Source organism: Nymphaea colorata, chromosome 8, assembly GCF_008831285.2.
Source record: "Nymphaea colorata isolate Beijing-Zhang1983 chromosome 8, ASM883128v2, whole genome shotgun sequence".
Taxonomy (NCBI): Eukaryota; Viridiplantae; Streptophyta; class Magnoliopsida; order Nymphaeales; family Nymphaeaceae; genus Nymphaea; species Nymphaea colorata.
The window spans coordinates 19,960,626-19,984,424 of NC_045145.1; the positions used below are offsets into that span (position 1 = coordinate 19,960,626).

Genomic DNA, 23,799 nt, shown 5'->3' on the forward strand with positions numbered 1-23,799 from the left:
TCTCCTCCTTTTATCTGTCCGCCTCCAAATTCCTTGTCTCGCTCTTCTCCACCTCACTCACTCACTCGCTTCTTCTTCTTGTTCTCTCTCACAGCCCTGTAAGCAATCTCAGCGAATTCTCATGCCTTGCTGAGTTTACTGTTGTTGTTGCCTTCTTTCCCATTCTTCTTCGTCTTGTAGAAGAACAGAACACATCAAAAAATGGCGAGGGCAACCAATCGCAGGGCGTTGGGAGATCTTGGGAACCTCATTGGTGGTCTCTCGGATAGATCATCGATGCCCCAAAATTCCAAACAATTTAATCCCCAGTATGTTGACGTCTTTTCTCCGTTTTTCTTGGTTTATGTTTCCTTTTCCGTGGCTTCTTTCTTTAGCGGGTACTTAATGTAATTTTAAAATTTTGAACAGAAATCAGGCCAAAAGTTTCATCCCTCTTGATCGACCCATCACACGGTGATTACCCAATTCTGCATTTAGCCTCTGGATGCCTATGTTTCTAATACATCGATCTTTTCTTGACAACGTCTTAACTTTTTTCTGGATGTAGACAATATGGCGCTATTCTTGCCAAAAACCAGTCAATTACGCAGGTTTGCAGTTGATTCCATTCTCCGCTTTCTTCTTTTTGTTTATCAACCTGGGTTCTTGCGTTTGTAACTGACTTGGGGACGCCAGGCATCAAGGAATTGCGGCAAGGAGAACGTTGGGAACGTCGAATGCAGATCGAAACAGAGGCGAACGCTTTCGCCGATCAAAAAGAAAGGTCAGAATCAAGAGACCCAAGGGCAGGTCGATGTGACCATGGAAGAAATGGACTGCGAATTGTCTCCGACGCCGTCGTCCATGTCGGAGGTTCGAGATAATGCACGTACTTCCCCCTTGGGGTTTTCTCTTTTCCTCTTTCATTTGCCTCTGCATATCTTTAATGTGGTGAGTCTCAATTTTTCTGCAGGAACCATGTGAAATTGAAATGGAAGAAGCAGAGTCACCGATTGCTAGTATTGACAAAGACGACGTCAAAAATCCGCTGGCCGTAGTTGACTACATTGAGGATATATACAATCATTACCGACGAACCGAGGTACTCTAGGATTCAACCTAGAAATCACTAAAATAAGTGGCCACATATTTTCCTCCACGTCTGATTTGATTTTTATCCACATCATTTAGATCATGAGCTGTGTTCCCGAAGACTACATGTCGAAACAGACAGATATCAATCACCGAATGCGCGCTATATTGGTCGACTGGTTGATTGAGGTTTTTGCAATTTTTTTCCATAGTTTTCTCTGCAATGATTAATGCATATTCCGTTGCCAAAATGGTGGTGGTGATGGTGGTTGGCTGGTTTCTTTCTCTTTATTAGGTACACCACAAATTTGATCTGATGCATGAAACTCTATTCCTGGCCATCAATCTCATAGATAGATATCTGTCTATCCAAAATGTGGTGAGAAAGTCCCTCCAACTAGTTGGCATCACGGGCATGCTCCTTGCCTGCAAGTATGAAGAGGTTTATGTGCCTGCCTTGGAAGATTTTGTAATTATTTCTGATCGAGCTTACACTAGGGAGGATGTCCTCAAGATGGTAAGCGAAATTTGTAGCTAGATACGTGTGTGTGCTTGCGCGTGTCTGTATTTCAAAAAACTGACCGTTCTGATTATTCCAGGAAAAATCAATGTTGAATACTTTACAGTTCAACGTATCAAACCCAACCCCTTTTGTCTTTATGAGAAGATTTCTCAAGGCAGCAGGGTGCGACAAAAAGGTTCTCTCTCTCTCTCTCTCTCTCTCTCTCTCTCTCTCTCTCTCGCTCTGTGTTGGTTTTCTGCTACGGCTTGGCTATGACACTCTGTGTATGTGCAGCTAGAAATGGTGGCCTTCTATTTGGTAGAGTTGTGCTTGGTGGATTATCGGATGCTGAAGTTTCCACCATCACTTCTAGCTGCTGCTGCAATATATGCGGGACGACGCCTTTTGAAACTATCTCCACAGTGGAACAAAATCGTCAATCTTCATTCAACCTACTCGGAAGAGCAACTTCAGTGAGTTCCTTGATTTTCTTGGGCTAAATGGCAAATTTGAATATGGGTGGGAAAGGGAGATTTTGTGGAAAGTCACCGCCAATGTTGGAACAAAAAAAAAAATACTAATGATTCATGCTTCTCTTTTCTGGCAGGGAATGTGCGGAATTGATGGGTGAGATTCACCAAAATGCGGGTGTGGGGAAGTTGACATCCGTCTACCGGAAATACTCAATTTCCAAGTACGATTGTGTTGCTAAACTCATGAATCCCTTGCTACAATAGCTGTAGCAGACTCCCTAACAGCATAACGAAGATGGAGGCTTCAACGTATAAGTTGGTTCCTGTATCGCATGTTCAGTGCTCAATATTGACGGCGATGACTATTCGACCGACTGGCTTACATAATCTACTTGCTTTTTTTTTACGTTCAAAAGAAGGCCCATATTGGGCCTTCCTTGACTTTATCCTTTTACTTCTCTGGCTGAATGGTGTGCTGCCCATGGTTCTGTAGAGATTGGCAAATTCCATTAATAAATGATTGAATGTGTTTATTCACTTAATATTCATTCTTTTAACAGTGTAACAGATCTCATATTGGCACTACAAGTGCTACAGTAACTCTAGCTTTTTTCCTTTACATGAAGCGGAAACGTCGATATTCATTCCATAGTCGTTTCCAAGGTGTCGAGAAAAAAGCGCGCTGATGAAATCGAACTTTTACCTGATTCAATCGTCTCTTCGCACATCCGATAAAATTGGAACGATGCCAACCAAGCCCAGCTTTTTCTTAGGCTCAAATTTCCATAAAAACGATTTTCACTTTCCGGTCACTCCAAACTTCTCGTAAAAACTTGAACAGAGAGGAGGGCTTGTTCGAAATGGGATGACCGAATTCTTTTTAAAAAGACAATGAGAAGGGTGTTTTCTTATTCATTTTTAAAAATTAAATGGGGGTGAAAATGAAATGAGAAGGGTGTTTTCTTATTCATTTTTAAAAATTAAATGGGGGTGATCGGAGTTTAAGATTCATGAAAGATTTGCTAAGAATCTATATTTGCATTGGAAAAAAGTCCGATTTAATCAGATTAAGACGATCTAATTTTAAATCTAAGGTTCCCAATAAGTACGAGTCGAAACAAGGTCAACTTTAAAACACGCGCCCCTAGACGACGCCCTTGCGAATGCCAACGTCTCTCTCTCTCTCTTCTTCATAATGACTCAAGAGTTTCCGCACTTGAAGAAATTGCAACTCCAACTAAAACAGTCCAACAGTTAGATTGCGTGTAGGGGCAACAGAAACGAACCATGCCAAGAGTGAACAGATTCGGGGTGCATGTAAATTTGCCAAACTCCTTGACTTCCTCCTTCCTTCCCTTCCTTCGAGAAGGGAAAAACAGAAAAGGATACCTTTATGACCATGTAGAAAGGAAAAACACATTCTCTACACAAAAAAGACAGTCATCCCACAAGAACAATTTTGTTTACCCACCACCTAAATTTATGCACGCAACACATCACCATCTGCATCCTAAGAGCGACAAATGGACTTGTGCCTATGCCAATTGTGCGTATATAGTATGTCAAATCACAGGCTGGAGCGCCTGAAGCCTGAACTAGGTGTCAAATAATGGGAATGAGTTGAAAGAATCGTGTCGATCACAAAACAGCCAGCTATGAAGAGCCTTCTATTGGAGAAAGAAATGACTGAAGCCCAAAGACAATGAAAAGAACTCCTCCTGAGAGGGCCACCTGCCATGCAACAAAAATAAGAATCAACAGAGGCTTGAGAAAGATCGACTCCTTGAGAATAGAAAAGTCGGTCACCATTTTTTCTGATATCCGGGATGCTAAACTTTTCCCTCCTACAACAGCCGCTATTGTACACAGTGCTTGACCTCTGCAATTCAATGATGTAAGAACACAACATTCCTATTCATCGGTGCCTATAGGCAACCACAAAATAAAGCCATCAATAGAAAAGCTTACATGATTCCTCCAAGAACCACACCCAGTGGGTTTTCATCTGAAGCTAATCCGATTGTAGCTAGCTAAAAGGGAGTGAGCACCAATACATCAAAAAGCAATCAAATAAGTACCAGAGTACGCAATAAAAAACCAAAAGGCTTTGTTGCCCGATACCCAAATGCTTACCTGGCTCTTGTCACCCCATTCACCAAAGAATGTAATAGAAAATGCCTGCATAATTGATATTAGATTACATTAAATAGTTAAACCTCATATTTGAAAGCACTTCCTTAGATGCGTTGGATAACTTTAACTGATTACCTTCAAGAATATAGGTGAAAACAGATGAACAAGTAACCGTCTCTCTTGCTTCTTTGTATCATCAGCACCTTCCTGTTCAAAACTTATGATTTAATTCGATTGGAAAAAAGGAGGAACATTTTTGTGTAGAACCAACCAATAACTACAATCTTGATAAGAGAAAATCGATAACATTAAACCATTATGGAGAAATGGATCAGTTGATTAGGAAGTAACGATTATGCAGGGTTGAGGGCAATTGCTCGAGGAGTTTTCAAGTGCTTGTGTAACAATATAATGTAGTAATGTGCATTCAGTGTGACATTAACAGAAAATGGTTACTTTAGAAGTTATGCATCACTTAAAGTCTTAAACTGCTATCAACAGATTATTTGATGTTTTGAGATATTTTCTCATATTGCACAAGGTCAATGCATTATCACCATGTCAACAATTTACCTTTGAAATTTTTGTTACACACACTTACTTCAACCTTTATGGATTGATCTGGCTAAGCATGCCAGACTAAACCAATGATCACTTATTAACCCAGTTCTTCAACCAAACAATGGAAAAGCACCAAATTTTACAACAAAAATAAGACGACCTTTCCAGTTCCCCATTGCTAAATTAGAAAAAAGATCAGTCATGGTAACCAGCCAGCTCCATTTTCAACTATACAGTTAAGTATGGACCTTAGAATTGGGCTTGCCATTGCCTTTATTGGCAGTGATATCTGAATCCTGTAACAGAATACCATTGAAAATTAGATAACAAAAGATTGCCTTTGTTAACTAGCAAAAAAGGTAGATAGACCCACCAACTTTGCTTCCACCTCAGCTAACTCTTCGGACTCTCTGCAGGATAAAAAAAATATTAACTAAAGAAATAAGATTAAGCAGCTATAATTAATGACAGGAGATATTAAAGAAAACAAAGAAGAATCCAGATGACAAGATGGAAACCAAAATATTTACATTTTGATAACAGTAACGAAATCTGTATAGGATAATATTGTAGCTATATGGCTCAAAAAACAATATAAAAAAACAATAGAGGAAGGGATAATGTAAGTATACCCTTCCTCGGTAAATCCTTCCCATAAAGACCAAAATCCAAAACCAAGGAATAACAATGTAGCTATATGATGAGTCCACTTGCGAGAAATCTGTCTCAAGGTCAATATCCAAAACGATATTTGGTTAGACCAATTGAAAGGATGTGAAGTAACATCTAGTAACATAAGCTATTAACATGCAAATTCACGTGAGAAGTAATTTCACAAGTTGGCTCAAATGGAGCCCTTTCAGCTTTATGGCTTAAACTAGAAAGGATACTAAAATTTTTGGAAGGCATCAAACAATAATGCACAAGCAATGACAATCACTAAAAATAGCAAGATGCATCTTGAGACTATGTCATGCCAAGTACAATCCAGCATAAATAAGTACATATAAGATCAGATGCAATTGGATCTGGCACAGCTAAAGAAATCAAACCCCCTATACGTATCCCGCCCATTTGCAACCCTGTATTTTGTGTTATTTGTTACCAGAATTTTAAAATTAAAGCCAGCCAACTTTCCTACTTGATTCCTTATTTCTCCATCCAATTTCACAAGAAAAGCTTGAACTTCTAGCATCATAAAGCCTAAACTAAGAGTCAAGAACCTGCAAGTTGCACATATTCCCAGAACCAGAGAAGGGTTAATGGAAAGATTTCAAGGACAGTAATTTTCATAGCTCAAGACCTTTCAAGATATAACCAGAGACACAATCAAGCAACAGCATTGTTAACTTGAAGTTTGACCTGAAGATGACATGCACTTGAACTGGACAATGTTAACTCACAGAGAATAAGACAACTGATTTAACCTCAACCTCTCATGGTAAACAAACCATCCTCATGCATACACACACACACACACACACACACACACAGAGAGAGAGAGAGAGAGAGGAAGAGAAACAGTTACCAGATAAATAGTTCATGCAAATCCAAGATCATAACCCTTGAGAATACCAAGAGATTGGCCACACTGGAAATGATAGTGAGTCTGAAAATGCTCATCTTAACTATCATTGACCTCTTCTTGAATTTTATTCTAGCTATAACGTACTGGTATTTCTGACCCCGTGTTTCATGTTTATAAATACAAGCACGAAGGCAGGCACATGTGCATACATGCTATATACTTTTGTATCTGCAGATTCATCAACTTATGATTTATAGCTTCAAAAATATATCCTATTTCCAAATTCAACCGCAAAAAATTTATGCATTGCTCAATCATATTGACCATATGAAGGCCTGGTAGAGGAAGGCAAGGATCCATTAACAAGTCAGCAAACTGAAAATGAACGTCTGGGGTGATCATCAAGAAAAATTTGTGGTTTGCATTTGCATGACAAAATATCGGATTGTAATGCTCTTATAAATCCATGTCTAGACAATTACCAGATTTGGCACTGCCCAGCCAACGAGCACTGAAAGAGCAGTCATTACCTGCATTTTAGTTTTCCAGTCAGCAACATATCATTCCCCAGTTGGTAGTAATTAGGTATGAAACAACACTCACAGTAAGGGCTGCAAGGCAACCTAATAGCACGATCCGCCTTGGATGTCTCATTGCTAGGATCTAAATATCAGGTAATAAATAGAAGCATAAGAAACATAATTTTAACATAAATAAGCAACAAACTTCATAATCAGAAGAGGTTTTTCACTTGCAGCGGTAACCAATAGGATCATGTGGAATGAATATGGAAGATCAAGCAGATAATGGCACTTTCATCTGAATATCTCACACAAGACAAGATCCATAACTTGGAAACCCATAATAAATCCTCCAGCTTGGACTTGATCGCTTTTGTATTGTAAAAAGAAGTGAACACTTGCCCATTTGAGGTAAACAAAAACAGAATAAATGGATACAATAACAAATTGTCAATGTCAATTCACCAATGCAAATCTCATTATCTCAGACAATCTCATCTGAAAAAATAATAAAAGCACAAAAAGCAGAAGATAAGAAAAAGAATGCCACAGATGATTAAATTTTAGTAGAAGTTTAAGAAAAAGTTATGGTAGCTTTAAAATATAAAAACATGAAAAAAATTTACATGAAACTAAAAATATCCAGAAATTACTACAATAGTGGTACCACAATATATACAGGGAAACATACAGGTACCCAGAACTTATTGCAAGAATGGTATTAAAATATAATTTTTCAAACAAAAATCTAGTGATGCGGTCTTTGTTTCCAACCAGAGATTTAGAAAGTGCATATATCGCAAACACTGACTGTGACGTAATATACGCTGATACATCCATTGCATGGATATGTAGGATCTTAAGATAGTTTTCATTTATGTAGTGAAACAACTACTACTATTTTTTTAGTTTTCACTTATGTAGTCAAAAAACTACTATTATTTTTCCTTTACCAACCAAAGAAAGCAATCCATCAGTTGCTGTTCCATGCTCAAGTATGAGGGAGTGACATGTTCCACTCAGAAATTAAAACTATAGTAGTGTCAATGCATTATCAGACAAAGAAGAAACTAAAGTAAAATACACAATAAAAACATCTCAACATATGGATTAAGAACTATCAATCCTGCAAACACAATCCAAGGATATTCTGAAGATACAACTTGCAGGTTGGTTGAGTGATATTGATCTGTTCACAGTGGAGCCTAGCAAAAGAGATCTTTGAAGTTTGCAGGTTGCTTCTGTTCTGGCCACTACAATCTAGCCTAGATTCTTGAGACCCAATCATTAGAGCAAATTACAATCTCATTTAACAGTTGTTTAGCTTGTACAGTTTCTTTTTTTTTTTTCGAACAATTTCCAATCTTGATTTGTGATAACAGGATTAAGTTTCTATTAGAAACTCAAGAAATTGTTTATACTTTATACATATAGAGCATGGAAGGTTTTCACATTGTTTCAGAAACAAACCTATGTATCCCCATAATTCCATTAAAGATATTGAAACTTTTCATAGTTTTGATTAACTGTTGAAATTTTGGGGTCATTAGATACATGCCCCAGATGCTTTGATATTTCTGTCTGGCAGGAAAGAAACAAAATAAAATCCACCCTTGATTTTCACATGGCTGGATTTCTATGACTTTTTCGTCACAAGGGAGTCAAGCAATCGAACCTGTGATTCCATTGACAAATTGAGTGTTTCAGCCTGAAGTCTGAAGGGCGTAAGCAAAGACCATCTTTGCAGAACAAGCACAAAACTCATCAATGTATTAGGATAAATAAGCAGGAAACGCTGTGGACCTCAGCATATAATAATCGTAATTTTAGCTTGTTCCTTCTATGTATCTATCCATTCACTATTATAGATATGTCTTCCATAAATTTTGTCACAAGCACTCGAAAGAATTAAATAGAGACAAGCTTAGAATTGCTACATGTAAGAAAGGACAGACATCATAGAAATGTCAAGAAGCAGAAATTCTGGAAAAAAATAGGCAGATATTTGTAATAGACAGATTTTAAAAGGCAAACCAGTCAACAGGCATAACTACAATAAATTATACAAGAACATAGAAATCAGGTCCTTCTTTAACTAGAGATAACCTAACATGTAAAGACAGCTAATAGTTAAAATTAGAATAACATAACGAATGTCTAGGAAAGAAGGCACCATATGTTAAATTACAAAGAGCAACAAGTTGGGGAATAGAAACAGTCATCAAGACTTGGTCGTGACTGTAGACAATCAGTTGTGATTTTTCTAGAAGACTGCAAGCAACTCTACATCCCAAGATCGCTAGAACCAAGGTTTAATTGTTTAAATCTGTCCTGCTAAGTAACAACAGATAACTTTTTTGCCTTTGCCACTATACCAAAGGAGTTATATAACTGTTCTCCTGTAACCCTTCAAAGTTTCAATCAGTCAAGACTTGCCTATTTTCATAAGGCGCCTTTTTGGTCTTCATACCAGTCTCTTGGCTTAATTCCAATTTCCAACTATACCATAGAACCCCTTTCTATACAGTTGTATCAAACTGCATGCTCAAATTAAAATTTTAAAAATCTCTGTTGTGAAAATGGTTGGTCTAACAGTAAGTTAGTCATAGCATTTTGACTTTTCACTAGCAAAACCTGTAAGTTGTTAAAGCAACAAGAACTTTAATCTGTCAAAGTGGATTGCTATTATAAGGTTGTTTCATTGACAAGGAACAGTATACGCATTTTTTTCGTTTGTCAACAAGATTTTCAAGTGATGGCGCTTGTGAAAAGAATCGAGTTTCACAGCCGAACAGCTTTCTCTAGCAATAATTTTCAGATTTCCATCTCCAGCCAAAATTCAAAAACCTAGTAGTTGGATTTGCTCATCCAAAATGAAGATATCTTTTGCAAACTCATTGAACCGTATAAGCAACTGCAGAAGGATAACCAAAGTACGCATTGCCACCTCTCTTTACTAAAGCTATTCATATATTGATGCCTGACGTATGATCATCTTATTTTTGGATTATCTCTTGGTCTATTGAATTTTTGTTCGCAACATTTATCAGAAAGAAAAATCAATCAAAGAATGAAAACATAGGAAAGGGATATAGACCCACGGATTATGAAACAACACGACTCATTTTAAGCAGGATACTGTCCAAGATCAAAGCTACTCCCATGCACCAGATACCACCGAGCAAACAACAAAAAGAAGAGAACCAACAACCAAAATCATCATTCCTAGACGGAAACGGCTCCAAGCAAAAATACTTACCGCAGCCGCGAAGAACGTCTTATCACCGATCTCCGAAAGCACAGTCATGGCCAGAGACTTGGAGAACCCCTAATTCATATCACGAGAGGAAGAAGCAGTAAACAAAAGACCCCAAACACCAAAATACGAGAGCAGAGAGAGACTACGAAGTAACCAATTATCTCAACCCAACAAAGGAAAGAGCTCAACCATCATCGAGACTCACCTCGACGATCGACAAATCCATTTTCTCTGGTCGGGGGAAAAGGAAAAGGGACAAGTCCTGAACTGGATCTCCCGATACTCCGAAGTTATATTAAAAAAGAAATAGTAGGTGTCAAGGAATGCTGCTCTTCTTCAACTACCAGTACGAATTAGAGAGGGAAGGGGGCGGAGGTTCTCCTAGTGGACTGCTCCTCCCCGCTCCTCGAGTCCTGACCAGGTTACAGAGATCGGTGAATTCTGTTTTTGCCGTCCGACTGACTGCAACCAACCAACCAGCAAACCAAACTTGGGAGGGCTGCAAAATGAAGGATCCTATCCGGAAAAAGGCCTAGGGAAGAAGGTAGCTTACGTGTTCCCACTTCCCACCAGCAAAAATACTCAACCGACCAACGGAAGCCGGAAGGGAAGCGAAATACCACCACCCCCTTGCCGCCTCCGCCGCACCTCCCCCCTCCGCCTCCTATCAGACTTATATAATGTGATTTCCGTTCTCTATTCATATAAATATATAATATGCTTTGCGCTCTCCGCAGCGCTCTACGCAAATACAGTTGGTATCTAGGTGAAGGCTTATCTAAGAAGACTACCTTAAAATGCATTTACTTTAAATGTTTTAGAGATGATTCAACTGAATTTATCTGATGCGATGCACATGCTTGATTCGACAATCTTCGAGTGGCCAGAATCTCACATGTATCCATGACTTTATAACATTTCAGAAACGAAAGGTGATAGAAACGACAAGAGTTGATGAACCACGGGACCACGCATTTACTTAAAAATTTTCTGATTCAAAGTCAATTTTAGTATATATATATATATATATATATATATATATATATATATATATATATATATATATATATATATATATATATATTGTGTGTGTGTGAGAGAGAGAGAGAGAGTACAAAAGACAATGCTATTGGGTGCTTGATTGTTAAAGTTTAAAAATTTGTCACTAAAATGACCATAAATTGACACTAAAATAATCATAAACCATTATCACATCATAAACCATCACTAATGTCAATGTAGTGTCATTTTGTAATGATAAATTTTTAAATTTTAGCCCACTCGGCAATATCAGACATTGGGTTATATATATATATATATATATATATATATATATATATATATATATATATATATATATATATATATATATATATATATATATATATATATATATATATATATATATATATATATATTCAATTAATCCAGTCATGCATAGATGAGGCAACAATTGGAGGATTTAAGTCGGATATTGCCACACAAAATGAAGCTTGAAGCATAATCAGACATGAATTAAGATATAAACCTGATATTGGGCACTAGTTAGTATGAGTCAAAACTTGACTAGGTAAAAATTAAATCTAAGAGGGAACAAGTCAATGCAAAATTGACTAGTACTCGTTTTAGCGGATCTCAATTCGCTTGATAGTTGGGACCGGTTTATTACTTTCTTTTAACAGGCTCGAAAGGTCCCTATTCCCCTGCCTCTGGTGTTCTAAGATAAGTCAATGTCAGACCGGTGTTTGCATAAACAAAATGAAGACAACTAGCAATATGAAAATAATGCTTGCAAATTCTTTTAGAGTTGTCTATTTGATTAACATCAGATTATTCTTAGTCCTTTTATATTGAATGTTAGAATATGTTTTTTAAAGCATATGAATCACATATGTGAAACTTCAAATTGGTGTGTTAAATTTGGCTCTGCAACTAGCTATCACAACTTACTACAAATTTGACTTAAATGTCTAATCTGGTAGATCCCAAGTAACTTTACAGCCGGTTTCCCTACTTACTCAAATCAAATGGGCATGAACCAAGACAATTTAGTAATACAAGAATGACATCTTATAAACTCGTCCAAGCTTCCCAATGTCAGTAGTATAAGACTTCTCTTAACCTTGCGCGTGACGCATTCCATGATACTCATATTTCTGTTTTTGCAGGATTTTGATGTGACTGTAAAACCCAAGTACTAAATCAAGATCCCGTTATTTATGTAGAGCAAATGCTTTTGATCATGCAAATTATGTATATAGTGAGATATCCAAGTTGAACCTGAAACCACTAGTTGCATCGACACCTGCAGGTCCTCGATCGTTTAAACTGGTGAGGAGTACTTTTAAACTGATTGTTTGAAATAGAACACTTCCCTCATCACACACACATATAAATCACTTTATGTGTGTGTGTGAAAATTGAATAGTGATTGTAGTTTTTTAAAGTCACATAGTCATTTAATCTACACGGTTCAATCCAACATAATATATAGTTAAAAAAAAAATTAACAAGAAAAATGTGATGAACATTTTAGTTATCTAATATTAGTTTATAACTTTTTCTTTTTGTTTTTCTTTCAACCATCCATTTATTATAGATAGATGGCCTGGTAGGATGGTTGAGTGACTTTAGATAACCAAAGTTATCGTTCACTTAATATATATATATATATATTAAGGGTCAACTATCCCATGGGCGATTAGGTTTCTAAATTATTGTGTATGATTATCATATTTTAGGGGTCAACAATCAAATGGGTGATGAGGTTTCCAAATTATTGTTAATTAGGTTTCAAAAAATTTTCACTTACATCACCTTTGCACCAGGAATACATAAATTTTCAGCACAAAATTTTTAAAATAAAATTCTCAACTTTGTAGTAGCAAAAAGCTAGTTTAAAAGATAAAATTCTCAGCTAGTGACTCGATGACTTGTTTCGGGCTCACGGAATTCTTCTCTACGCCCAACCAACGACGCCCGTGGGTCATAGGCAATGGTCGGCTTCCTTCCATCAACGTGCTCAATCCTAAGTAAGCATGATTACCTGAACCCCTACGAGTAAGATGAAAGCCAATTGATGCTTTGATGGTAGGGTGAGAACACAGGCGATGTGCAAATGGAATTTCGAGATTGATCCTTGATCAAATGTTTCTTTGGGAAAGAAACCTCAGATCAGACCCTCATCAAAGATGAATAACTTCTGCACGTAAAGGTGTCAACTTGTGATTCCTCAGTCCCTTGGCCTCTGAAAAAAGTATACAGGAACTGCCTCTCATCATCTCTTTTACTTGTTTATTTATCTGTAATATAATAAAAGAAATGGTGTGCCAACGTCGCTTGCATATCTGTAAGAAACGCAATCACAGCGTCAGAATTTTTAGTGCAGAAGTATCATAGCCACCTGCGTGCGTCATCTTGGCTGTTGAATTGCATCAAGTAATGGCGCTTCCAAGCTACCAAAAGCGTGCTCTGGTCGTCACGACAGATGCAAGCCAGAATGTTCTTCCTGGTTTTTTGTTAGATCAGGTTCCGCAATGAATCCATTGACGCTTATACAAAGGCTAGATCAGAATTATTAACCGTGTCGATCATACAGTCCACCATCTTTCTGCAAGTAAAAAACTAGAGGCAGTTGACTTCCTTTCCCAGGTGCCTATCAGCTGTTAGCTGTTGATGATGATCTCCATATACAATGTATGTATATGCAAAGATGGATGGAACCCTTTCGTCAGCTGAATATTTTAGTAATAAAAAAATATTACTTTAACTGTTTTTCGTTACATACATGCGTCCAGTGCCATATCAAATAAGCTGAAACTCTATAAAGACTAGCGTTTCTCTGATCAAGAAATTAGGGGTACATGGCAGTCCTGCGCTCCCATGTCGAGAGATTACTACACAAGAGAATATGTTGAACATAAACTCCGTTTGGTTGGCATTACGTCTGAAACCCGGAAGGAACATCTTATTTAGGACAAAATCCGATTCTCAATGTATTTGCCTGATCAGTATTTTGTTCTGATTAATTGGCAACTTGTCTCGTGCCTGACTTACATAAAACTCATAAATAGATTCATCATAGTTCTTAACCAGCCATTGGTTGGGCCAGTAATGGGTATGCACACAATTATTTAAGAGTAACAACCCGACCCACTTTTAAGTTTGGGCCCTTGGTTCGGTAGATCCCAACCCGCCCCTTTCAGAATCAAGACAACAATCTATTTTATAACTCCTTTATAAGCCCTTGCGTTCATGCGTGTGAGACCCCAGGTACGAGTGTTGAACCGGCTCTAATACAACTGTAACAACCCGATCCACTTTTAGGCTTGGGCTCCCAGTTCGGTAGATCCCAACCAGCCCTCTAGTAGTTTTAGAACCAAAACAACAATCTATTTAATAACCTCTTTTATAAGTTTTTGAAGATACCTCACAATCTTCAATAAAAAACTAAATCTTTGAGTGTTATAATGCAGATTTGAGGAAGAATGAGAGACTGATTGAAGTGGAGAAGAAAAACACACAAATTGGTGGATGCGATCTAGCGCAAACACTGTCAAGTGTGCCCTGGTGAAGTTATAGTTCTGTCCAAAAGGGAGATAGTTGGTGACTGCCTTGAAAATCAGAGTGAAAGATCAAAGCGTCCTCAACCAATCGCTTCGCTGCCCTGAATGAGAGGGGGCTCCTTAGTGGTGACGATGAAAAAGATCAGCTCCTCCTCGATATCTCTTCTCATGCATCAACCAAAGTGTATAATTATGAAAACCATTAAGGATAAAAGTGATAAATTAATATGAGCATTTAATGTATGTGCTTCATGTATCTCAAATGAGACAGTAATTGGAGATATATCCAAATGACATAGTTCATCTCTTAAACTTACTTTATTTAGTAAATTACACTTAAAATTGAAGTAAAGCCAAAGCGGTTTTAGCACATCCTGCCTCTCACCATTAAGAGTGAGAATGTATGAGAACACAGGGAAAGAAAAAGAAAGAAAAACTTCGAATCTTCAAAGGATGTTTCTTAAAGAATTGACAGGATGATCTCTAAACATTTTCCGCGTTAAGGAAAATTGATCTTTAACTATACATGGTTAGCAGTGTACTCTGTTATAGATTCAGCAAAACGAGTTCAAGTTTCAAAGAATCGGTGGTCATCAGCCATTTCCATTTATCTCACTGCATTCAATTTCTTGATTTTCATGAGTTTAACTACTGCATCCATTAAAACGAAAATATCTTCATTAACAAGCTAAAGAAAGAGACCCATCTGGATTCGCGTGCAGAAAGTTGGGACAAAACCTGTGGCTGAGTGTGTCTATTAAGATAACGATAAATGTGGGGAAAAGAAAAAATCCTATAGAGCTGGCTGGTGCCGTGTCCCTGCCATTTCTATTTTAAGATCTATATTCTGTACTAGTGAAGGAAGAACCAGATGTACTTACAGATCGGATTTTGTTGTCGCCGGAGATTGGTTATGGCTAAATTAAGATCCCAATTTGAATTCAAGCTGGATTGGAGCTGTTAAACTAGCCGTTGAGAACTTCAAGTTGTTGAATATGTGTCTTTGGATCGGATGGAAATTCAAATTCAGAACAAAGTCCGATCCAAGTTTCATGTCTTACGTGACAAAATAAGGACCTTCTTTGTGCTTGTTTCAGCACCAATATGACGATATTCACTACGAAATCCAGATCCAACTCTAGGCTTTGATTGAGCTTGATTCGTTCGGGTTCTGGTCTGCCACGATCCGGCCCGAAGCCACCGGCCACTCTCCGAGTCTCCGGGCGGAAGCTCGCCCGCTCAGCCTGTGGACTGCGCGTCCTCAACGAGTCCGCATTTTGACAAATAAAAGAGGAGCACGTCAGCGGAGGAATGAAAAGGACGGTCGTAGCCGGCGTCCCTGACCCAACAGGGCTCTCTCCTTCCTCCGTCCTGCCATCGAATCTGAGGGCGGAGGGAATATGCGGGGGGAAGCCTGAGACGAGTACATCTGGGAAGGACGCTGGAATATGCGGCCTAGCTCGCCCATATTCCTCCCGAATCCCTTCCCATAAATAGTTCCCCACTCACCAGAAATCGCCCATTAGTCTTCCTGGTTGGTGCTGTTTTGTTCGGTGCTCTCTCTTTCTTTTCTCCCATTTTGGTTGCCTCTTGTTCTCTTCATCGGCAAGGGAAACGGCACACGGCAAGCACCCCAGGAACCTTCTCTCAGGTTTTGCCCCCTTCTTTACCATTTCTCTTGTTCTTTTCGTTTTTTCATGTCGAATTGATCTTGTTTTTGTTGTTCTTGTTCGTCACGATTACATATTTTCCTTTCTTCTTGCCCTTTTCTGTAAGAACGAACTTTGATAGTGTACTCTGAATGAGGGGAGGTTTGATCCTATCGTATCTTAGCTCGGCGACCATGTCGTCGCGAAATGGCGAGCTTCCACTGGCGTTTGTCGTTCGCATAGAAAAAAAGGAAAATCTATATGATTGGACAGGTCCATTGGCAGCCGACCCAGTTTATGCCTTACGCAGTTCGTTAACATTCACCTTAGGATCATCTATAGAAGTTCCATTTGAACCAACTTAGCCTCCCAGGCCTTCACTTAAAAGAAGTGAGAAGAGAGAATCCAGGATGATTCTGAAGCAACTCCATATCCCAGAAAATGGGAGAGCTATTAAATTACTTAATGTCATTTCCAGTTTGCCAGTTTTCTGCACATGCAGCGGATTGAACTCCTGGCGTTCTAGTAGAAGGTTTCCAGATCGCAATCTAGTAACCAAGCTTGTCATGCATTCTGGAAAATTGTGTAGTGATTACCATTCAATTACCACACACTTGAACACATAGTTTCATTTCGATAGAATAATAAGATAACGGACATAATCTGGAAAATTGTGCCAAAATCTTACGCGTGAAGAAGTCTTATTTTCACGCAAAAAATAAAAAGGCAACTCCAACTCTGCTGCTCCCAGAGAATCACCGTGGTCAGAAACCTTAATTAACATAAACTATGAATGCGTCAGTGTATCTTCTGCAGTACCGTCCATCCAAATTTCTAATTACATTAAAAACCAATTCACAAGGTCACCTCAGTTACTGGAAAGACACCATACTATCATAGGCTGCGTTTACTTGGTGAAGTGAAGAGTTTTCTAAATTAAGGGAGAGTCTGCTGAAGGAATGGAATGTACGACCATAAAATAATTATTTATTGAGCTGTGGATTTGTGAATTTGAGTTACAGACTATAGCAGCCATGGGTAGTTTGAGAGGGAAAAATGAGGACTTAATATAAAAATGGGGGAAGAAAAAGAGGAAAAAAGGGGTCAAAGTGGGATTTTGAGAACCTCTTGTCAATCAGTATTACTAAAACGTAGGATAAACGAAAAAATTGGTTTCAAAAATTATCTTAAAGTATAATAATTTTTTTGTATGGACTGCTTGGGTGCCTCAACATAGGCATTTAAGATACTGCCCAGCGCCTAAGAGAGAGCATACAGTTTTTAGTTACAAAACTTTTGGGACATTCCCAGACAATTGGAAAAGCTGTTGCTGTTGTATGTTGTTCTTGAAGCTTTTCCGTTGTTTCTAGCCTCGTAGCCATGATTGGGAGAGGGTAAATTTCTGTAAAGTATCTGTTTAGTTCCGTTGGAAACTCTGTAATGAGTAACATCTGAGATGCATAAATCAAAGCGTGCCACCATATGATAGCGGAGACACTACTGGCATATCTGACTGTCATCCGATCCTAAAATGCACAGTGCTGAGCAACAAGTAAAATCTTTGATTCCATTCATATGTTCGATATCTTGATATACCGGAGCTTATGCTTGAACTTAGGTTCCATTTTCACTATAAGCACCCAAGGGATGTTTAATTTATCTTCGGTTTGGTTTGACACGAGAACTTAGGATTTTTTAGGATAGTCGTAAACAAATTAAATTTTTTGAGCCAACTAAGATTTTTTAGGATAGTCATAAAGAAATTAAATTTATTAAACCAAGATCTGGAAACCTGCTTTAGCCCATAAAGAACCTTTTTCATACAAAGAGTCTTACTATTAGAAAGGTTTATTCTAGGATGGAGATTCCTGTAAACTTTTTTAATTCAATTATTCATTTAGAAAACATTTTTGACATCCATCTGGTATGTTCTAAGTTCTAAGCTTTGATGGAAGCTATAACTGTAAGGGTCCTAACAGATGTAATCCCAGCTATGGGGCCAAAAGTTTGCTCATAGTTTATATAATGTTGTTGACTATACCCCTTGGCTACTAATCAGAACTTTAACTTTTTAGAGGTCCATCATTCTTGGTTTTAACCTTGTACTTCTGACCTTAGGATTTTGTGAGTTCTTGCCTCATCAGCTTTGATAGACAAACGGCCCAAATGATTTACTAATATCCTGAAATACAGTCTAAATTCTTTTCTCTAGAAAGCCTTGAGATTATTTCATTCATAGGGTTTGCTCCATTTTACAAGTCTTATTCCTAAATAACTTGACCAATGTTCGGAATAGTAAAATTAGAGGGTATGAGGACTTTTTTAGTGAGTCTTTAATGCTTTCCTCTTATCACATTTATTTCTTAAGCTTTGCAGTTATGGAATTTGGGAGGTAGCAAAGTTCGCAAGAGTGGTGACGGGCAGTTTTCAACTACTTGCTAGGAAGGCATTGAGTCCCACCTCCAAATGATCATTGTTCACTTGTCCATCCTAGCAACTGGACTTAGGTCTTAAAAGAGAGCACCATATTCAAGCAAAGGATATTAATAGATCTTTATTATCAACTGAAATGCCTCTCTAAATTATATCCTTCACTTTCATTGGCAGCTTATAAAATAAGTTGAAAAATATCTATTTATCGAGGTTGGTTGCTGATTATTTTTCTTCTAGTTTAAGAGTTAAATCTTCTGTCTTGGATGCTGATGGAAGTCCACTTGAGGGCTCAGTAGATTGAATGATATGTTGTTGCGAGGGTTTGCTAATGCAGAAAGAGCTCCACCCGAAAATCCAAGCTAATCAAACAATGTGAAATAGCTTCTTAGGAAGATTTCAAGTCCTTTTTTTTTCCAACATTAGAGGTTTAGAGCAGTTCTAGTTTAATCAAATGCACAAGGTAGTATGAGGAAGAGTTCTCTTAATATATTGCAAGTTTAAGCAATCCTGCACCTTGAGGTTGAATGCATATCTAACTCTTTCACAATGAGCTATCAATCTTTGTATGAGATGCTGGCCAGGTCATGTGCTTTGTTCCAATCTCTGGAATATGACAATTCTTTAGGGACTGAATTAACAAGCTTTATGATATAAGTCAGATGAGCTGGAATGGAAGATCTTCATTGTTGTACTGTAGTCAAATTGTTGTGTCTAAAATTCAAATTTAGCAACATCAAGATCTAACTTCGCAATATATGGACAAGCATATAGTAGACATCCTGTAATATATAAATTTGAAGCAGGTATCAGGACCAATGAAGTAATAATTTGTGCTTTTGTATTGTTGATATTTCTGCAATTGTCAAAGCTTTGGTTTATGAGTTATTTTGTATTATGTTCATGTAGATTGCAATTGTTTATTCCATTTTCGTGATTGTTGAATTTGATTTGATTTCTAGACTTGCCTAACTTATGTCTTTGTTATTCCATCGTAGAATATGCAGCTTATGGATTCTGAGAGAAAACAGTCTTCTGTTAAAGCTTTCGAGGGGATACATGGAGTGCAGTTAGTTCCACGTTGGCCATTCATGATACAGGAGATACCTCAAGATGTTAACTTCAGCAGTAGCTGCAAACATGATGATACCACCACTGCCAATCACAAAATATTGATGCAGTAAGAGAAATTCACATGATGTCTTTTCTTTGTTATCAGATTATTCTGCCATATTCTAGTTTACCCGAATAAGTATGTTTGCTTAAATGCCTAACTGTTTTATTGTGCGTTTGCATCAGGAGAATATGGCAGATGCGACCACCTTCCTTAACACCAATTCACTGTAGCCATCAAGGTATCCAGAATGCCTGTTGTAATGACCTGAGGAAATTTGATTGAACATTTGTTTTGCATTTATATGCTGATTTTCTGGGCTACAGGTGATCGTTGTGTGGCAGAAACCATTGCTAATGTTCTAACATCATTGCCTTTCATTTTTCTTGGATTCCAAGCCCCTAGGTGAGTTTATGTTTTAAATGTTAAACTTTTTGTCAAACGTCTGTTAATTGTGATGCTGCCTTATTGGTATGTAATTCTTGCCCTAACTGGATGCAGGAGGAATTTGACTAGTACACTTTATGCTAATTCATTAATTGGTGTTGGAGTGGCTTCAAGTTTGTACCACTCCTCAAGAGGAAAAGCTCGAAAATATTTGAGATGGGCTGATTACACGATGATAGCAACTGCAACTGTTGTAAGTCAAACAGTGTTGATTACGAATCACTTTCTATTTGTGTATTATAAGAACTCGTCTCTTGTGCTTGACTATTGGTTTGTGACACATTAACTGTCTCTGGTGAAGCATGAGAAAGCATCAAATGATATTCTTGTTAGTGACATAAAATTGTCAATGAATCCAACCAATCGCCATATAACTGTAACGTGCCCTTCTTGTGGTGACTGCCAACAAACACCAAGAAGACTGCTACTACATTAGTCATTGTAACATACATTTTTCTCTCAGGATATTCTGAGACTAATTGTCATTTGAATTATTTTGATCTGTTGGAACAAATCCATTGGAGCACTATCATACGTGAAGCAATCTCTCTCTCTCTCTCAATAAATAAAAGTACGAAAATGATTCTGGTAACAGAATCCCAAACTAAGATATGATTGGAGGCTAGAAAGTACAGCTTTCTGTGATGTGTATAAAAGTCTTGTGTGCGAAAGGGCGTAGAGATGGTTGCCGTTTCTCATCCTTCTTACAGAGCTCATTGAAAAGGAAACCTTCAGGTTCTGTACCATGATAGAATGGACTTTCAAGAAAAGCGAAAAAATGCAATTAATTAGGGCCTAATGAAAATCAGTGTTACTTGTTTAGTACAATGACCATGCTGACTGTCCAATGATCGTTGCATAGTGCTTGATAATAGATAAAACCTTGGAGAATAGAATGTTAAAGCCTTTATAGTCACATAATTTTGAAGATGCAATATTTTCAACAAAATATTAGTGCCTATCTTTTTTCTTCCTTGGCATCCTTATTATAAGTTTGAGGCGTTTATTTGCAGTAGCATTTTTTAGCGTCTGCGGTTTGGACGCTGTACATTTTGGGTGCTTCTCCGTTTTTCTGCTCTGACTTTAAGTGGTTGGTGATTTTCATCTATATGCTTGACATTTTAATATTCTTGCTGAATTTCAAGTTTGGTTTAATTTTATTTTTTAGTGTCTCTCAAGAGCATTGAGGAACGAAAATCCCAGATTTCTTATGGCAGCTTCTGCATTATGCCTTCCATTCCAGCCTTTAATTGTTTCAGCTGTGCACACTGGTATGATGGAGGTGAGAGACGATAAGTTCTTTTATTACTTAAACCGAAATCGTATTTGTGTGTTTTTTAGCCTTTGGTTGTAGGCTTATTATAGCTACTTTCTTGGTTAACTGTTCTTCAAGTTTACCACTTCATGCTTCTATGCACGTTCTTAAAGGTTGCATTTGCAAGGAGAGCATCCACGAAACCAGAGCTGCGGACGGCTCACAGTTTGCATACGTTATCATCTGCTTTGGGTGGTGCACTCTTCATAGCAGATGACCTTTTCCCTGAAACTCCTTACCTTCATGCGGCTTGGCATCTTGCAGCGGCTATTGGTGTCGGGACCTGTAATAAGTTGCTTGAATGATCTTTGGAGATCGAACGTTCATCTGTATTATATTATATCCCAATTAGCAATTCTTCTTCATTCTTGGTTCACACCATGTGATCCCTAAACATAAGCAGTCAAAAGAAAGCTGTACGAATTTCACTAAGTTGCCTGAATGATCTTTGTAAATTGAAAGTTCATCTGTATTATATTATATCCCAATTGGCAATTTTTCTCCATTCTTGTGTGAACGTGATCCTTAAACAGAAACAGTCAAAAGAAAGCTGTACGAATTTCATAAAATTAAGTTGATTCAAGACCAAGAGGAAGGGATCTCTTCTGTAGTTCTTGCATTGAGATAGTATGGTGTCTGATCCTGTGGGCAAGGCGCCGTTTCATGCTTGAATCCGAAGTTGGCTCTTCCCGATTTGCGCATATTATTTTCTTTGTAGGTCTATCGAATCTCAATCACCCTAGCAAAAAGAGTTTTATGTTCATAAAGTCTACAATGCTGTATTTGGGACACAATGACCGACCAATCTGTCGAGGCACGGACCATTGTGACCTCTTGAGAAGTGCTGGTAATTAGACGCGCAAATTGGCTAAGTTCAGTTCATGTTAAATGACCGTAATGTAAGGCTCGACAGGTTCTGGCCCGTCAGCGTAACATGTTCGTGCATGAATAAGGGATATGCGGCATAGCTACATATATCGGTATACATCATTTTTTTCATAAGCATGGGCTTAAAGACAGGACTTGGGAGTTCATTCTCAATTTAGGATTCAAAGAAATTCAAGACGAAGTGCCACTTTAAAATTTGAATTTGTTCACCACTGGTCTAGCTCGAAATTTCCTTCAGTCTGTAGGTTAAAACTCAGATTTACGTATACAAGGTAGAAACAAGGAACATGTTCTACCATTCAACTTTATTTACCTGCAATATTACTTTTATGATAAACAACATTCACGTCTTCCTTTCCCGGTAACACAACCAGATGAAAAGCAAAAAAACACATCGCAGTAATCTTTGCATTAGTTTTTCTGGGGGTGTGCTTACGGTGTGTGTGTGAAGGTGAGAGAGATACGGGCTGGAGACTGGAGTACTCTCATTTTATGAGAGTAGCATAGGGCAGCGATCCTATTTGTAGGCATTGCCTGGCCCAGTCAATGAATGGCTCTGACCTACGCGTTAATCAAACGCAGGAGAAGGTTCTTTTAATAATAAAAGATTTTCAACACTGTACTTGCTCTTGAAAAGCATGGAAAGCCTATGGCACAAATAAATCCACAACTTTGCATTTGCTAATTTCTTAACAAAGTCATAAATGATTGAAGAACCCAAGTGTATCGATAATTGTGTAGCAATAAAAGCCAGACATGTCAATAGCAGGAAACAATTGGTTATAATTTGACTGATGAAAGGCAGGACGCTGCCACAGCAACTCTTTGTATAAAAAAATACAAAGCAGTAAATATTAAACAATGGCAAGGAATGGCATCTTGACTATTAGTAACCCGAGGGCTACAACCCAAGCAGAAGACGAGCAAGAACAGAAAACCAAATCAGAAATGCTCAACCCTGAAGTTTATAAAAACTAATATTTATTTGCCGTCCTTCTGGACTAACATCAATGCGTATTACTTCGATGGGACGTAGCGTTAAGGCCTTGACAGACTTGTGCCTTATGATGATGTGATGATCATGATGATATAATGATCATAACTGTGATCATGATACTGTGAGGATGCCAATGATGAATGCACATCTAAATGAGCAGATACCTGACTCCGAAGCATCTTCTCCCCGCGCACGAAAGCTGCATTCTCCACCTCTTCTTTCCTTTTTTCCCCCTCAATTCAGTGCGATGGTCCATAGCTCATAAAAAACCGCGTCGGTCCCGCTCGACATGCATCCGCTTTTTTAGAAGATAAAGCCCACATTTAATTCAGTCGCATGGGCACCA

General features: G+C 38.0%; 3 protein-coding genes across 5 annotated transcripts; 2 read left to right on the top strand and 1 right to left on the bottom strand.

Annotated features, from left to right (window-relative positions):
- LOC116259033 (G2/mitotic-specific cyclin-2-like) lies at positions 1 to 2,588 on the top strand. The gene is made up of 10 exons (XM_031636626.2): positions 1 to 308; positions 409 to 453; positions 548 to 590; positions 676 to 864; positions 953 to 1,081; positions 1,171 to 1,260; positions 1,367 to 1,588; positions 1,671 to 1,769; positions 1,868 to 2,046; positions 2,181 to 2,588. The coding sequence occupies exons 1-10, from the start codon at positions 202 to 204 to the stop codon at positions 2,308 to 2,310; spliced, it is 1,233 nt and encodes a 410-aa protein (XP_031492486.1). The 5' UTR covers positions 1 to 201; the 3' UTR covers positions 2,311 to 2,588.
- An 862-nt stretch (positions 2,589 to 3,450) lies between these two features.
- On the bottom strand, positions 3,451 to 10,735 carry LOC116259122 (GDT1-like protein 5). 2 transcript variants are annotated; one of them, XM_031636766.2, is made up of 13 exons: positions 10,602 to 10,735; positions 10,254 to 10,510; positions 10,049 to 10,117; positions 6,872 to 6,931; positions 6,751 to 6,798; positions 5,373 to 5,461; positions 5,114 to 5,150; positions 4,989 to 5,036; positions 4,315 to 4,386; positions 4,180 to 4,224; positions 4,015 to 4,076; positions 3,853 to 3,925; positions 3,451 to 3,777 (listed from the first exon to the last, which is right to left on the bottom strand). In XM_031636766.2, exons 2-13 carry the CDS (start codon positions 10,272 to 10,274, stop codon positions 3,700 to 3,702), a joined length of 702 nt encoding a protein of 233 aa, XP_031492626.1. In that variant the 5' UTR covers positions 10,275 to 10,510; positions 10,602 to 10,735; the 3' UTR covers positions 3,451 to 3,699. The 2 variants fall into 2 exon arrangements, with proteins under 2 accessions (XP_031492626.1, XP_031492627.1); XM_031636767.2 differs by having other exon boundaries at positions 10,254 to 10,461; positions 10,602 to 10,726.
- Positions 10,736 to 15,912: 5,177 nt separating this feature from the next.
- On the top strand, positions 15,913 to 22,050 carry LOC116258472 (uncharacterized). Of its 2 annotated transcripts, none has more exons than XM_031635640.2 (7): positions 15,913 to 16,264; positions 19,700 to 19,872; positions 19,992 to 20,047; positions 20,133 to 20,211; positions 20,308 to 20,446; positions 21,422 to 21,535; positions 21,682 to 22,050. In XM_031635640.2, exons 2-7 carry the CDS (start codon positions 19,703 to 19,705, stop codon positions 21,871 to 21,873), a joined length of 750 nt encoding a protein of 249 aa, XP_031491500.1. In that variant the 5' UTR covers positions 15,913 to 16,264; positions 19,700 to 19,702; the 3' UTR covers positions 21,874 to 22,050. The 2 variants fall into 2 exon arrangements, with proteins under 2 accessions (XP_031491500.1, XP_031491498.1); XM_031635638.2 differs by having other exon boundaries at positions 15,914 to 16,264; positions 19,691 to 19,872.
- The last annotated feature ends 1,749 nt before the right edge of the window (positions 22,051 to 23,799 follow it).

Excerpts from the sequence above, each read along its gene's own strand:
- LOC116259033 (XM_031636626.2), top strand. The coding sequence starts at position 202 with ATGGCGAGGGCAACCAATCGCAGGGCGTTGGGAGATCTTGGGAACCTC. Across the intron at positions 591-675 it reads AAAACCAGTCAATTACGCAG|GCATCAAGGAATTGCGGCAA; the intron begins GTTTGCAGTTGA and ends TGGGGACGCCAG. Across the intron at positions 865-952 it reads TGTCGGAGGTTCGAGATAAT|GAACCATGTGAAATTGAAAT; the intron begins GCACGTACTTCC and ends ATTTTTCTGCAG.
- LOC116259122 (XM_031636766.2), bottom strand. The coding sequence starts at position 10,274 with ATGGATTTGTCGATCGTCGAG. Across the intron at positions 6,799-6,871 it reads GTTGCCTTGCAGCCCTTACT|GTAATGACTGCTCTTTCAGT; the intron begins GTGAGTGTTGTT and ends ACTAAAATGCAG. Across the intron at positions 4,387-4,988 it reads ATGGCAAGCCCAATTCTAAG|GAAGGTGCTGATGATACAAA; the intron begins GTCCATACTTAA and ends AGTTTTGAACAG.
- LOC116258472 (XM_031635638.2), top strand. The coding sequence starts at position 19,694 with ATGCAGCTTATGGATTCTGAGAGAAAACAGTCTTCTGTTAAAGCTTTC. Across the intron at positions 20,447-21,421 it reads TGATAGCAACTGCAACTGTT|TGTCTCTCAAGAGCATTGAG; the intron begins GTAAGTCAAACA and ends TTTATTTTTTAG. Across the intron at positions 21,536-21,681 it reads TGCACACTGGTATGATGGAG|GTTGCATTTGCAAGGAGAGC; the intron begins GTGAGAGACGAT and ends ACGTTCTTAAAG.